The 14,836-nt window shown below is 39.7% G+C and overlaps 1 protein-coding gene across 3 annotated transcripts in view; it reads left to right on the top strand.

Moving 5' to 3' along the window:
• Window positions 1-4,598: 4,598 nt before the first annotated feature.
• LOC149793359 (uncharacterized) overlaps window positions 4,599-14,836 on the top strand; it is a 16,240-nt gene continuing 6,002 nt past the window's right edge. The window contains exons 1-4 of one of the 3 annotated variants that reach the window (XM_089966364.1): window positions 4,599-4,797; window positions 9,950-10,094; window positions 10,221-10,268; window positions 10,931-10,993. In XM_089966364.1, coding sequence (XP_089822490.1) covers window positions 4,747-4,797; window positions 9,950-10,094; window positions 10,221-10,268; window positions 10,931-10,993 — 307 coding nt within the window. In that variant the 5' untranslated portion in view covers window positions 4,599-4,746. Of the gene's footprint in view, window positions 4,798-8,358; window positions 8,458-9,949; window positions 10,095-10,220; window positions 10,269-10,930; window positions 10,994-14,836 lie in introns of those variants that run through there. The other 2 variants (XM_089966363.1, XM_089966365.1) reach the window with 2 other exon arrangements.

Below are 14,836 nucleotides of genomic sequence, written 5' to 3'. Positions count from 1 at the left end.
CCTTTTCCAAGCACTTTATTGGGGAGGGTAAGAAATTAACAAAGCACAAGCCAAATTGTCCTGGTGGAGGTAGAACTGAACCACATCATGGAAAATGGTTGTTTCCCCTCCACCTTTATTTTAGAAGAGGGTAATGAATCATTCTAACTTTTCTTAGTTCAAGGGAACGTTATTTCCACACATCTAGATCGCCATCGACTTTCGGTGGCTGGTTCAAGGACCAGTCATCACTCGCCAGATACAGGCACAATATTGATCACTGGGCGTTAAGAACACGTATAGATTCGTCACTTTCCCCATACCTCCACATTAATTACCCAACTAAAGGGACATTATGTGGTTATGCATATTTCAGGACAGGAGTTGGGACCGATGTATCTTAAAGTTCCAAATCAACCCTTTTGGAATGTGGAGTTCCTTCATTTCAAAGGACATCATCCACTACCATCACTTATAATTCTGTGACCCCTGCAAGTACGGTTATAGGGTTCGAAGACCACCACACGTTGCTCGGGGAAAAGTCAAAACAGAAGGAATGGGTTAATTCCCCTTACACTAAAATATCAAGAATGGGTGAGAAAGATTATCATCCTTAAGACAAAGCACCAGTTGTGTCACTCCCCGTGTACAGTTGCATTACATTCACGTATCTTCTGTCCTTTCCCGGGTCTAATACTCGTGTATCTTATTAAAGATTTGAACAGGAAGATGGTACTGCATTGCTTATCAGTGTAGATTCTCAGGAATTTACTGATTGTTAGGAGAGGGTACAACTCCAAGGTTCTAGCAAACCTCTCCGCAATGCGTCTCACTTGGTTGATAAGGAAAATCAAACCACTTCCTTCTCCCAGAGGTGCCGTAAGCCGACGTGCTTGGGTGACACAAAGAATGTTTCTAAACTTAGACTTTAGGGGATCACTGCATAGAACATTTCCTGGTCTTTCTTCCTCGCTGGTCTATCATCGGAGATCTTGCTCAGAGGATGGAGAAACGACAAGAATTGGCACGCGAAATAAGGGTTGGTCAGTCCCCTTTCTGCTCTAAGCCCTTAGTATCAGCCTCCATCTATTTGGTTTATTCCCCCTCCTGGCCTGTAAGCCCCAACCCTTGTATGCCGCAGCTTCGCATGGGGGATTCTGCTGGGTCTGTTTGCTCGCCTTCTAAATCGTTTCAGGTTTTAGAGGCACGTGTCGGGTCGTTAGTGACTATATCGCTGATCACACAGCAGTCTGTGCTCAACTACTTTCTCCAGTCCATTGAAAAGAGAATCATCTGCTCAACGGTCTTTGGAAGTTGTTGCAGGACCTTAAGGCAAGTATTGTCTACGTCCATTGTGCTGTCGAGGGAACTCTCCTCGGTAGAAATGTCACATTGGACACTTCTTAAGGTTGCATCCATTGGATCTACGACTTTTTTTCCTTTTTTCTTCAGCCCTACCACTGTATCTCGGGATTTTCAGGACAAACATAGGTCGCTTGTCTGAGTTACTAACCCGTCGAAAACCGCCAATACACGAACACATTCTGATCGATTCATGGGGCAGTCCAATTTTCTAACAAGCAACCACAACAACAAAGTATCCAGCGCTTCTACAACTCATCTCCACGTAAGTTGTACCTTAATGAAGAAGAAACAAAGGTAAGGCGATGAAGACTACTGTATCCTCTCCCTTTCCCCAAGAAGCAGGGGTCCTCTCAAGAAGCGGAAACACCTCACCTCTCAAACAATGTCAATCGATTGAAGGTTTACGTCCGTGGTTCACATATTTCCCCAGTCGCTTAAGGACACCTGTCCTCTTCCATCAGTCAAAGGTTCATCCCTTTCTTCAGAAGGATGCAGCAGAGAGGATTCAAACATCCACTCCTCTCCTCTCCATGTTATTTCTGCCCCCTCCCTCATAACAAATTCTTCGGAAATGGAAACTGTTGCATCAATTCAGAACGTTATCAGACCAGTGGACCGGGCAGTTTCCATTGTTCTTCAGGATGCATATCCCACGTCTTGACTGGTTTCTTCCTCACAAGAAATACTTATGTTTAACATTCAGGAGGCATACCGCTCGGTCAATCCTCAGAGCCCAGTGACTTCGTCAGAGTTATGGGAGTAGTAGCTGCGCACTTGAGGTACTGGAAATTCATCTGATCCAGTACTTCAAAGATTGGCAGCTCTGCAATAGTAACAAATAGTTCTTAATACGCCGTATGACCCGCTGTTTTTCCGTAGTCCATTTACCTCGCTTCATTTTCACCAGCTTTCGATCTGTAAACCACACAAGGATAGAATATCTCTGGTGTCGACTTTGAAATACCAACTAATTTCTCCAGTCCAATGAAGAGAGAATCATCTGCTCAACGGTCGTTGGATGGTGGTGCAGGCAAGATATTATCATGATAGGAGTTCTCTGCATTCCCCCAAACCCCACTTTTATCTATGTACTGACGCGTCAGATTCACGGAGGGAGTGGGTCACTTAGAGTCGGAAGGAATACTGCTCTATTGCCATCAGTCCTAGGAAGGGAGTCTCCTGCATATAAACAATTTGGACTATGTTCTTTGCTCAGAGAGGTCATAGATCGTGCCAAAGGCGTTCAATCATGGTCTCTGCATACAGCACATGAGTGGTTAAATACCTAAGAGGACAATGAGTTACCCGTGTTCCTTTTCTAAGCCTGCTATTCTGGAATCTTCGAATTTTGGCAGTCAGAAGGGATTACATTTCACTGAGATTGTCACAATATAGAAGAGAAAATATCCTTTCGAGCAGTTTGTGCACAACAGGCAAGGAAGTCCTAACAAAATGGTCTCTACATAATAAAGTTGCAGTCTCTCTTCGTTCTATAGTAGATTCGTCTAGTAGACTTGTTTGCTTTGAAATTCAACAAGCTTCTGTCACACGTTTCCCCAGTCCCAGATGAAAACGCTTTGGCAGTGGAGTCCTTCAATCTGAGGTTTGATCGACTGTTTGCTTATGCATTCCCTCTATTCAGGTTGAGTACAACTTTACTTCACAGGACATCCCAAGCTCTGGTTTTGCTGATATCACTTCTATGACCTCAGAAAATCTTGGTTCAATGATTACCTCGACCTTTTGATCAATCAACACAGGGGTTTACCTCGGTGGATGTTTTGTTTTGTTGCAAAACACTGGTACTTTGTTTCAAGCTAATCCAAGCTAATCCTCAGATTCTCCGCCTTCACGCTTAGCTCATTCCAAGTGATATATGTGGCAGACAAAGTTTTCGAGCATGATTGCCGACTGCATTGTCCAGGCCCTAGGACGTTCTACATGATGCAAAATGGTGAATCCTTTGTGATTGCACTAGGAAACACGTTACTTCTAGCTCAACCTCCCAAAACGTCAAATGTTTCAGAAGCAGATTATCAATACATTTTCAGGAGAGACCGTGTTAAGTCTCGACGTCCAAGGTTATAGGGCTGCCCTACAAAAAATCTTAAATTCTACAAAGTTAAGTCCATTGGCTCAGACCATCCTTTACCGAATCTTATTAAGTAATTCGAGCTACAGAGATCGGTGTCTCGCTCATTGGTACCAAGATGGTATCTCATGTGTTTTGTGGGTGTTGACACTATATATATATATATATATATATATATATATATATATATATATATATATATATATATATATATATCAAAGAGCTCTTCGATATTACTAACAAGCTAATGTCAAGGATCAAATCTACACCACTTCCAACACAATTTCAATTGACTCGTCGTCACCATACTGTTGGGATACAGAATTTGAGCGGCAACCATTAGCAGCATTTGAACCTGTCTCTATGGATTTCGTAAGTACAATCATGATGAAGAGTGCACCAAAGTCAGAAATGGGTTCGAGAGATGTGAGTACGTGTGTGTGTGTGTGTGTGTGTGTGTGTGTGTGTGTGTGTGTGTGTTGACTGTAGGAAATTTGAAACTTTTTGAAATTCTTGACCGTAAGAAAGTGGCGAGGTGTAATCGAATTCTTCGTGATTTATTTCCCAGCTACAGCAACAAATATATTTAGCAAGTGCAATGTTTCAGTTTTTGCCTCCTTTCTATATATTAATTTCTTCCTTTAATATAGTAGTATCAAGAACAATCAAAATTAGGTAGAATAAACTTTCTTTTTATGTCGTAGACTTCGCTCTGTAGTGTTGTACTATGCATAGGGTGTAATTTGGGTTGGAGAGTATACAGATGTGCCCTTCAGATATGCATGTCTCAAGAGACTGCTAGCTCAGTTTGGTTATTTTAAGTTCCTGGACGTCAAAGGTAAATTATGGCAAAAGAGCTTATAACTTTGTATAGCCTTTTCTATTTTATAAATATGTTATAATTCGTTTACTGCACTTTCAAAAGCAAACATTGTCTACTCTGGCAAAATTATTTTTCCCTAGTTTATTACTACATAAGATACTGTACTTGAGACTAGTTCATATTCGTTTCTCGAGCACATGAGAACAGTGCGTTGTCTCCGCAGTATCACTTTTATAAAGAATTTTTAGCCACATTATATTAATGCAGCATAGAGTTATGCCAACATTCTCTCCACTTTGCTCGTTGGAAATGACCACAAGTTCGTATTTTCCCTGTCTCTGTTCCAGAAGCAGTTAATAATTATGGAGCGGAACCAAATTAAACTTTTACGTGGTTCCATAACGTCACGGATATTTATGACGTCATTCTTCCTTGGAAACGATATCAGAGCAACTATGCTGAGCGTGAACGTCGATTTAATCAAGAGATGATTTCTGTGGGCTGTTTCGAGGCGATTGGGAGAACCTTTAGTGCATCTGTAAGTAACATATAATCATGTAGCAAAACAGCACATGCACGCGCTTTTAAACAGATATTACCTGTCTTTGTGGTTGTTTCCACCTACCCAATAATTTACTCAATTATTCATAGTCACCACTGGTGCCACTAAGACCTATCATCTCCATCGCAGGAGTGAATATAAGTAATTCTTTTATGCCTGACGTGTTTGTGCAATTCTTCATATTGTATACTTTAGAACTTTACCTTTGATAGGCACCATATAGCCGCTATTGTGCTGAGGTGCAGATGAGCGCTAACACAATATATACGGCCATACGCATCGGCATACATGTTCTACTGATCACCCCTAATAAAAGACATACTCCTAACAAACTGCATAGACCCAGATCTGTCTGCACATTACGAAACGGCATATCTTGGTCTATGCAGTTTGCTTTTGGATCTGATACATACATACATACATACATACATGCACTTGATAATACTATTGATTTGGTTCTCACATGTTTATCGGATAGAGTTTTTGTCTTGCTGGATTTATTACTAACAAGCAAATGTCAAGGAACAAATCAACACCACTTCTAACTACCTTCTCTCCAGTCGACCTTTCTTCCGTGACAAAGTACAATCCATTAGAGATAAGCTTGACACCACAATTTCAATTGACTCGTCGTCACCATACAGTTGGGATACAGAATTTGAGCGGCAACCATTAGCAGCAATTGAACCTGTCTCTATGGATTTCGTACGTACAATCGTGATGAAGAATGCACCAAAGTCATGTGAACATTATCCAATTCCAGCATCACTGCTGCTTGAGTGCTTAGATCCAGTATTGCCTTCACTAACTGATGTTATTAATACCTCTCTCTCATCCGGGGAATTCCCATCATTTTTCAAAACTGCCATTGTAAAGCCTCTGCTGAAGAAACTAACACTAGACCATACCGATTTAAAGAACTACCGCCCAGTTTCTAATCTCCCATTCATTTCAAAAATGTTAGAAAAGGTTGTTCTATCCCAGCTTGTATCTCATCTAAATTTAAACAGTCTTTTTAGCAGTGTACAATCTGCATATCGCCATTGCCACAGTACTGAAACTACTCTTCTAAAAGTAGTTAATGACATTCTCTCTGCGTTCGATAGCGGAAAGATTACAGTCCTCACCCTCCTTGATTTGTCTGCAGCATTTGACACAATTGACCATGATATATTACTTCACCGTCTCCAGCATGTATCTGGCATTCATGATGCAGATTTGCTGTGATTCAAGTCCTACTTGGTCAACAGGACACAACTTGTATCTGCAAATGGAATACATTCCAGCCCAGTTGATGTACGTTGTGGTGTTCCACAGGGATCTGTTATTGGACTTCTTCTCTTCATTCTGTACACTCAGTCGCTCTCAAGTGTCATAGATCATCACCCAATGTCTCACCAATTGTACGCTGATGACATCCAAATATACAAATCTAGCCACCCAACTGAAGTTGATGCTACCATCCAAGGTGTAGAAAGGTGCATTTCTGATGTGAAATCATGGATGACATGTAACAAGCTGCAGATGAATCATGATAAAACTGAGGCCATTCCGATCACAACACAAAGACTTTCTCATTCACATCCTTTACCTCAAACTGTAAATATCAGCAACGCCAACATTAAATTCACACAATCAGTATGAAACCTAGGTGTTACTCTGGATAGTACTCTCACATTGCACCAACATGTCATGAATATATGCAAGGCTGCATATCTTGAGCTGAGACGCATTAGCTCAATTCGCACATATCTTTCAGTTGATGCCACTAAAACACTTGTGTGTCCATTAGTACTTTCAAGACTAGACTATTGTAACTCAATTATGTCTATTTCATCTCAATATCTACTCGTGAAACTTCAAAAAGTTCAAAATACAGCTGCTTGGATCATACTTAGATTACCGCGATCAGAGCACATTTCCCAGCTGCTCTGTACCCTACACTGGCTATCCATTCGATCCAGAATCAAACACAAAATTTGTTCTCTCCGCTACGTTTCACTGTCGGACTCCTCTTCTGACAATCGTATACTCATTATTCCCACTATGAAAACAAAGTCATATGGACATCGTTCTTTTGCATACCAGGACCCAGCAACGTGGAATGAATTTCCCACTGAACTTAGACACAAAGACACAGTGATCACATTCAAAAGGGCTCTCAAAACTCATTTATTTCGACTGCAGGAACAAACGTAAAGACCTCATAATGTTTCCTACCTGAAATATTCTCAGCATGTTTTTTTTTTAATTTTTTAATGTTTTATCTAATGTCATGGTGTTTGTTTTTGTAATAATATTATTATGTTTTTTTATCTTATAGGTGTTGTCTAATGTTGTAAAGCGCTTAGAGCTTCTAAAGATTAGGCGCTATACAAAGTCCTCATTATTATTATTATTATTATTATTATTATTATTATTATAAAGCAGTCTTTCATGCCAATGATGATCAAGATCATGAAATTTCTAATTCTCTTTTTATATATATCTTAAAGGCACAGAGTTAATTTTCATCCGGTACCATCCTTTTTTCCAACACCGTATGATTGAATGAGTTCGCCTCTAGTCTGAAATTTTCTTCCAGAACAATACAAACTTCAATCAGAACAGCCACAGGGACAGATTTTGTGTGTATATAGTCACAGGTCACATAGTTTTGTGTGTATATAGTCACAGGTCACATAGTTTTGTGTGTATATAGTCACAGGTCACATAGTTTTGTGTGTATATAGTCACAGGTCACATAGTTTTGTGTGTATATAGTCACAGGTCACATAGTTTTGTGTGTATATAGTCACAGGTCACATAGTTTTGTGTGTATATAGTCACAGGTCACATAGTTTTGTGTGTATATAGTCACAGGTCACATAGTTTTGTGTGTATATAGTCACAGGTCACATAGTTTTGTGTGTATATAGTCACAGGTCACATAGTTTTGTGTCCTTTTCCGAATGACCCTGATGCTCTTGATACACATTTCAGTCTCTATAGGTTTAGTAACATGTGTGCGAAGTCACGTGTATTGGAAGTAGCAAACTGGTTATTATGAAAATAACTGTCAACTTTCGTAGTAACTTAAACATTTGACTGCCATCTATCACTAGCTACGTTCCACATCTCCTGAAAGAAATCTTTACGTGAAGTGTTGTCATGTAGACATGAGATGTTGCTGACAGTCACATGCGTTGACCGGATAATGACCTTCAGATCTTCTGGTGCCAACTGTCGATGGATGCATTTTGTCACAAATTTGAAGTCGTTTTGATTGGTACATGGCACGAACAATAGCACAACAGTCCCAAAATTTTAACATACCCCACCTCATTGTGCGATAGGGGCAGGGGAATACTAAGTGTAGGTGCATGCCATATGTGTGCTGTAATTATGATCATAATGGATTTAAACAATTAGCAATTCAACTTCATGCCTCACCTAACTAAGATAAACGTCTCGCCAGGGAGGTCAACACACGACTGTTCTATGTATCACGTCATGCCATAACGTCGTGCGTTTTGATTACGTCACTGCTCCCATAGTGACATTTCAAGGCAACTGCGTTGAGTGTGAACGTCGAGCATTCGAGAGATGACTTCTTTAGGCCTTTTTGATGAAATTGGTTGTGTCTTTAGTTCCACCGTAAGTACATAAAACTGTATTTAATATTGGGCATTTCCTGTTGCTAAAATGAAGATACCTGTTGATTTGTTTTCTCTCTTTTACCTGCTACAGTGTACACCTTGGTTATAATGTTTGTCGGGCAAAAAGAGTACTTCAGAATATGGAATATTCTTTGCATCTGTTTCGGGTGCTAACATTTGTAAACACCAACACTTACTACACCTATAAAGAAATGGCAACCATAAGTCCTTCTATGTAAAAAGAAGTCAAAATATAATCATGTTTAGACGGTATAAAGGTGTGGGACACATCGACTGTGTGATGGATAGCACACATTTTGAAGAAATAAAATGCATGCCAACTATCTTCCTAAATATATGCTGCAGCCTTCCACCGCTGTCCGAAGCATTAGACATTCCAAGGAGAACTTTATCTGTTCTACGACCATTACCTCCGGAAACGTAGTCGATAATTTTGTCTTCTCCCGAAGTTTATTTTAAAAATACGTTTTGCTTCACACTGTATGTTTTGTTATATAATATCCGATTGTTAAATAATATGCAATCGGAATAGATAACTACTGACGTAATTTGTTGCCATCGTGATGGTATAAAGGTAATTGCAAAACTAAACACGACAAAAGCAAGAGAGATAATGAGAGAGAAAGAGAGACAAACATACAGACAGACAGAGAGACTGGGGAGAATGAGAAAGATTACATAGTTCAATTTTTGCGTATATTTGTACATATCACTACAAAAATATTGCATGGTCGAAAGTTATGGGTACTGAATAGTCCATACCATTTTGCCTTGTTCATACCCTGGCTTGGGCAAAATTGGGGATTGCAAGTTTTATTTGTTACTATTTGTTACTAGCTCTTGACTATTCTCAGAAGAAAAAACATTTAAAGGTATGTCCGTGTCGTTTGCGTTTGACAAAATTCAAGAGAAATCCTCTGAATAAGTGACCAATAAAAATATACTTACGGATATTTCTTCCTTAAAATCACGTCTTTCAATACTGCGTGGTTAAAGCAACAGCTAAAAGGCCACACAGTGGCAATAATTTTAATACAAAACGTTTGGAAGAAGTACAAATGTAATGGTCCATCCTCAGTAAAACAGTTTCTCCATACCATTTAGTGATGTTGACCATCGCTTAGTTTTTTTGTTTGAATGCTTGAAAGTAAATTTAGTATTTTGAGTAAAAAATATCATGGCTTGGAGCGTTTTGAACAAAAAGTATTATCGGCCCATGAAAAGGAACGATCGATACTTATTCGGTCCGTTGGCATTTTTGTCCCTCAGAAGACAATTGTAGACTTTGTAAACATAACGTGCACAAAGGCACTTTACACAGAACATAATGAAATAAGGTTGAGAATTATATAATTATACAAACATCAAGGTTAAAAAACGGGGCAACACGAATCAATTTCGTCTAATTGTAAAGAGCTAATTAGAAGAACTTTTGATGTTTAGTGATTACATTACTTTGTGTTTTGAAGTGGCATTTGATTCGAGATAGACTGAGGAGAAAGCTGGATAGACAAAATGAGAAGAAGCGCATAGAGGAAATTGAGAGGGCAACTAAAACGAAGGAAAAGAATGCTGCAAAGAGGTCTAAAAGAAAGAACAAAGTTTCTCTTGTCCGTAAGTTGACTTCTTCACGTGTTAATTTGACTTTTACGTTTCTATGAAAAAAATATATTTTGTAAATGTCATTCTGCCATTAACTCATCATAATTTAAACGCCTACATATTTTTTCTTTATTCCAGCAATATCAATTGAATGGCAAGAAAATGTCCAGCACAAGCAATGCCCAGGTAAAATATCATTCATAGATAAGTCACTAAACGTATGAAATAATCAATCTATCTCTTAAGTATGTGACTAACTGTCCTTCATTCTTCTGTATGCCTGTCTTTGCAAGTTCAACATATTCAAGATTACCTAATCAAAACCTGTAATGTTGAGCAACGAGTATATATATATATATATATATATATATATATATATATATATATATATATATATATATATATATATATATATATATATATATATATATATATAGGGGCCCTGAGTAGCCGAGTGGTCTAAAGCGCTCTCCGTTACGGATCACTGCCATCTCACCTCTGTCTGCGTGGGTTCGAGTCTAGGATTCGGCCAATGTGGGCATGTGAGAAAGCTTGACAGTAGCTTCTCGTGGGTCGCTGGTTCTTCCCGGGGTTTTCCCGGGTTCTTCCTCCACCATTAATACTGGCCGCCATGCATAGCCTATCGTGTGCTGAAAAATGGCGTTAAACCCCACAATAACAATATATATATATATATATATATATATATATATATATATATATATATATATATATATATATATATATATATATATATATATATCTGTCTGTCTGTCCGTCCATCCATCTATCTATCTATCTATCTCATTACGTTCATCTCTTTGAATATATATGCATTCTTGTTACAGTGGGACTGTTTCTAGCACCGAGATATCTGGAACACGAGGACAAACTTGGAAAGAAAAAACAAGGTAATTAGAGTTCCTACAATAACGAATACAAGTTAAAATGTAACCATGAAGAATCGTATAAATTTCACTTCATGAATTCGCAACTTTTCTACATGTGTGTATTATTTTACTTTTAATGTATCAGTTAAAATAGTTTTCTCAACTTTTTACAAAACACTTTCTATCGTCAAAAGCTTTTTTATTCTTATGTATTTTGAGTAATGAGTTGTATATTAAAAAGGAATGGCGTTCAAGCTGACGGTCTCAGCTGCTTAAAGGAAAACGAACCGCTTGTGACAAACCGAATTTATTAAATGTAAAATGTCCTCCCCCGGCATGAGATCCTAAAAGAAAACGATTCTGGTAGGGTAGCGTGGCGGAAGAGGATGGGGAACCGTAAGTTTTACATTACCTATGCGGCTAGCTAAAAACGGGAGTTTCTAATTAGTTTAGAAAATATGGGTTTGTTTAGGATAGTGTTTGTGCAACTTAAATATTCATATAAGTCATGGTATTTCAATGTAAAAACAAGGAAGCAAACAGTTTTGCGGGAAATGTGTTGCTGAGTATTGAATGCATATGGCGAAATTTAGAAAAAGATGTAGATTGTACTCACATGCCCATTTTTTGGGCTCACGCGACGTAAATCCAAGTAATCAATCAATCTCATGGTGCACATGCGCTTCTGGAATATAGACCGATTGCATGATATGTACTTAGCTCCGGTGGTCCACGTGCGGCAGGAAACATTAAAAGAACAGAGATCAGAGCATCGTTATCTATGAACTACAAGCAAAACGATTGAGAGAGTTGTGCTGACTAATATAAAGCTTTCCATAACCCTGGGATTATATTTATTATCGAACATTTGATCTCTGTTTAGATAACTGTGTTGAATAATAGAAAGTTTATCATACTGGAGAATATATGTCTACTATCACACGTTTGAGCTAGCTTTGTTTCGCAGAGAGAAAATATTTTAAAATGAACATGATCTACATGACGAATTATTGGATGGGCGGCCAGTTTCAGCAGCAATGATTGATGTGGGACAGACAATAACAACTAGTCAAAGGACAATGTTGATAATTCTTAATGAATTTCCTACGGCCCAGCCTGCGACCGCAAAAAAGGCAAGTCTGATAAATCAGATGTTTCTTTCGAGGAGCCGGTAGTTGCGACTAGGCAGACCTATACCACAGAACTTAATATTACACTCACGAACAAAACTGGAAGTAATGAGAGGCTTTGAGAAAAAGGCGTTCCGAAAGGGCAACGTGACGCTTACAAAAGATGACGCCAATAACGTTCGCACTATTTACAGTTCGCGTTTTGTTTTTCTTTAATACAGTAACATGCTAGTATTGAAACTAGCTAAAGGTTTGTTAAACATTGCAGGAGGAGGCTATGACATGGAACATTTTAGTAGAGGATACAATGATCTACAATTTTAAACAACAGAAACTGCACTTATAGATCATTTCACCTAATATGGTCAAGACGCATACAAAACTTGGAAAGTTGACTGAGAGAAGCCTTCATGGCAACGACATGGCAGCAGCTGAAAATGAAATTCGCAATAGTACCTTCTATAACGCCAATGGCATTGTCCATGCTGACTATATTGAATCTCTCGAGGCATGATATCGCTCCAGAATATAAAAGGACAGGATGTGTTAAGCCGTACAAACTTTCCACATTGGAAGGAACATTTAGTTACAGTTGAGGCATATATACAAAACTAGGCATACAACAATCATCACAGAGGATACGCAGCATCAACACCAAACTAATAATATAAAATTAAAACTAATATAAGCTGTTGACAGAACGGGATGAGTTTTCATCAGACATATGTAGCCTGACAGATGCCCAACTACTTACAACATCTGGCTACGAGGACAAAGCGATAAGTAAAGCATCCGCACATGAACCTGACAGCCTCCCAATGCGAAAGATCATTAGCCTCCATAAGACACTTCAGACGTACCCGGTGCGTTGTCGCTTGCCATCGCGAAGACCTCAGAACTCGATGAACGTATTTCAGCAGAGAAGAAAAGCTGGCCGAAGGAAAATACGAAACTTTGCGTGAGGAGATACATGACATCATGGCAGATATAGAAAATCAACTAAAGACATTATTTGATGCCTCTCCAGTTTCCTCTACCCGATTCTGCCAATTGGTCTAGGTTGGAGGGTACAAGATTGCTAATGTCTACAAACCTCCCAGTGTCCATCGGGACAACAATATGCTTCGAAATCTCGAACACAAAGTGGTTTATATTGGCGATTTTAACAGCCATCACCCTGACGGGGGATCCTCACACTCCGATGAAGACGGGAAACACTTGGAAGAGTGGGCAATGAGCAATGACATCCTTCTGACCCACGACTCCAAACAACGTGGGACCTTCCATTCTGCAAGATGGCAAAATGACTACTCACCGGATCTCTGCTGGGTCACTTCCCCCACAGTCAGCACAGACCAATACTTATCCACATTGGACTGCAGCTGCCGGCTATACACAGCTCTTCACAGTGGCGCTTGAACATCCTCGAAGCAGATTGGACGAAGTACGCTGACATTCTGGAGCGCAGCATAGTCTCAATACCATCTCGCTGCATCACAATCCAACCACCGCTTCCAAATGGCCATATTCAAGGCAGCCATTCAGTCTGTCCCTCGTGGTCGTCTTTCAGTCTATACACCTTGTGTAGATGAAGAGCGTCAGGTTCTCCTCAAGGAATATGAAGCATCTGGAAACTCAGACATAGCAGGTCACCTGATTGATTCCCTCGACACTGCCAGGCAAACTCGCTGGGAGGAAATTCTGGAGCTTGATTCGACGACTTGGCAACACTCAGCAACCATCACTTTAAGCTCACCTTGTTGTCAAGCCAAATAATGTAACTAGCCACTTATTACAAGTGCCAAACACCCCTGGAGAAAGAGCACCGACGTTAAGTACGAGATGCGTGACCACAATACTGCAGTCGGAAGTCAGATTAACTAGATTAAAATACTCAAGAGGTATTTACAACAACAGAACTTGAAACGGCACTATGCATCATCAAATCAGGCAAAGCAGCATGTTCCTAAATCATCTTGGCCCGAAGGCAAAATAATGGCTTGCTGATTTTTACAACCGGGTTGTTCGGGAAAAGTGCATTGCCGACTTTGTGGCACCTGATAAAGAGTATTGAAATACCAAAGCCTGACAAATATCTCAGCAGTGCGGACAGTTATCGGCCGATCTCCTTGCTTTTAGTCTGTTTTAATGTACTGGGGCGTCTGATTCTCCAAAGAATCGGTCCTGACTTAGAGAATATCATAATTGCTGAGCAGGCAGCTTTCAAGCATGGTCGTAGCACATGCGATCAAGTCCTTGCCCTGACTACATTTGTTGAAAACGAGTTTCAGAGGAACCTTAAAACTGGAGTTGTTTTTCTGGAACTAACAACGGCATAGAACACGGTCTGTCATGCAGGGCTGCTCTTGAAAATTTCCAGAGTATTGCCGCTCTAAATAGTTGACACTACTAAACTGTTCCTTCGCAACAGGCACTGCAGAGTGCACATCAGAGAGAGCTTCAGCTCGTGTAGGCGTCAGACTAATGGACTTCCAGAAGGATGTGTTCTTTCGCCAAGCTTGTTCAATGTATATATCAATAACATACCTGTAACACAGTCGCGCAAGTTCACGTATGCAGATGACATTGCTCTCGGCACCCAAAGTCGCTCATTTTCTGAGCTTGAGATGGTACTGAAAGAGGCCCTGGAGAATATGTCGGACTTCTTCAAGAAATGTCATCTACAGCCAAGCGCAATAAAGACAGTCTCCAGCGTCATCCACCTTAACAATGC

This window comes from Sinohyriopsis cumingii, chromosome 8, assembly GCF_028554795.1.
Source record: "Sinohyriopsis cumingii isolate HCF-2022 chromosome 8, ASM2855479v2, whole genome shotgun sequence".
Lineage (NCBI taxonomy): Eukaryota > Metazoa > Mollusca > Bivalvia > Unionida > Unionidae > Sinohyriopsis > Sinohyriopsis cumingii.
This window is presented reverse-complemented; position numbering and strand designations above follow the sequence as displayed.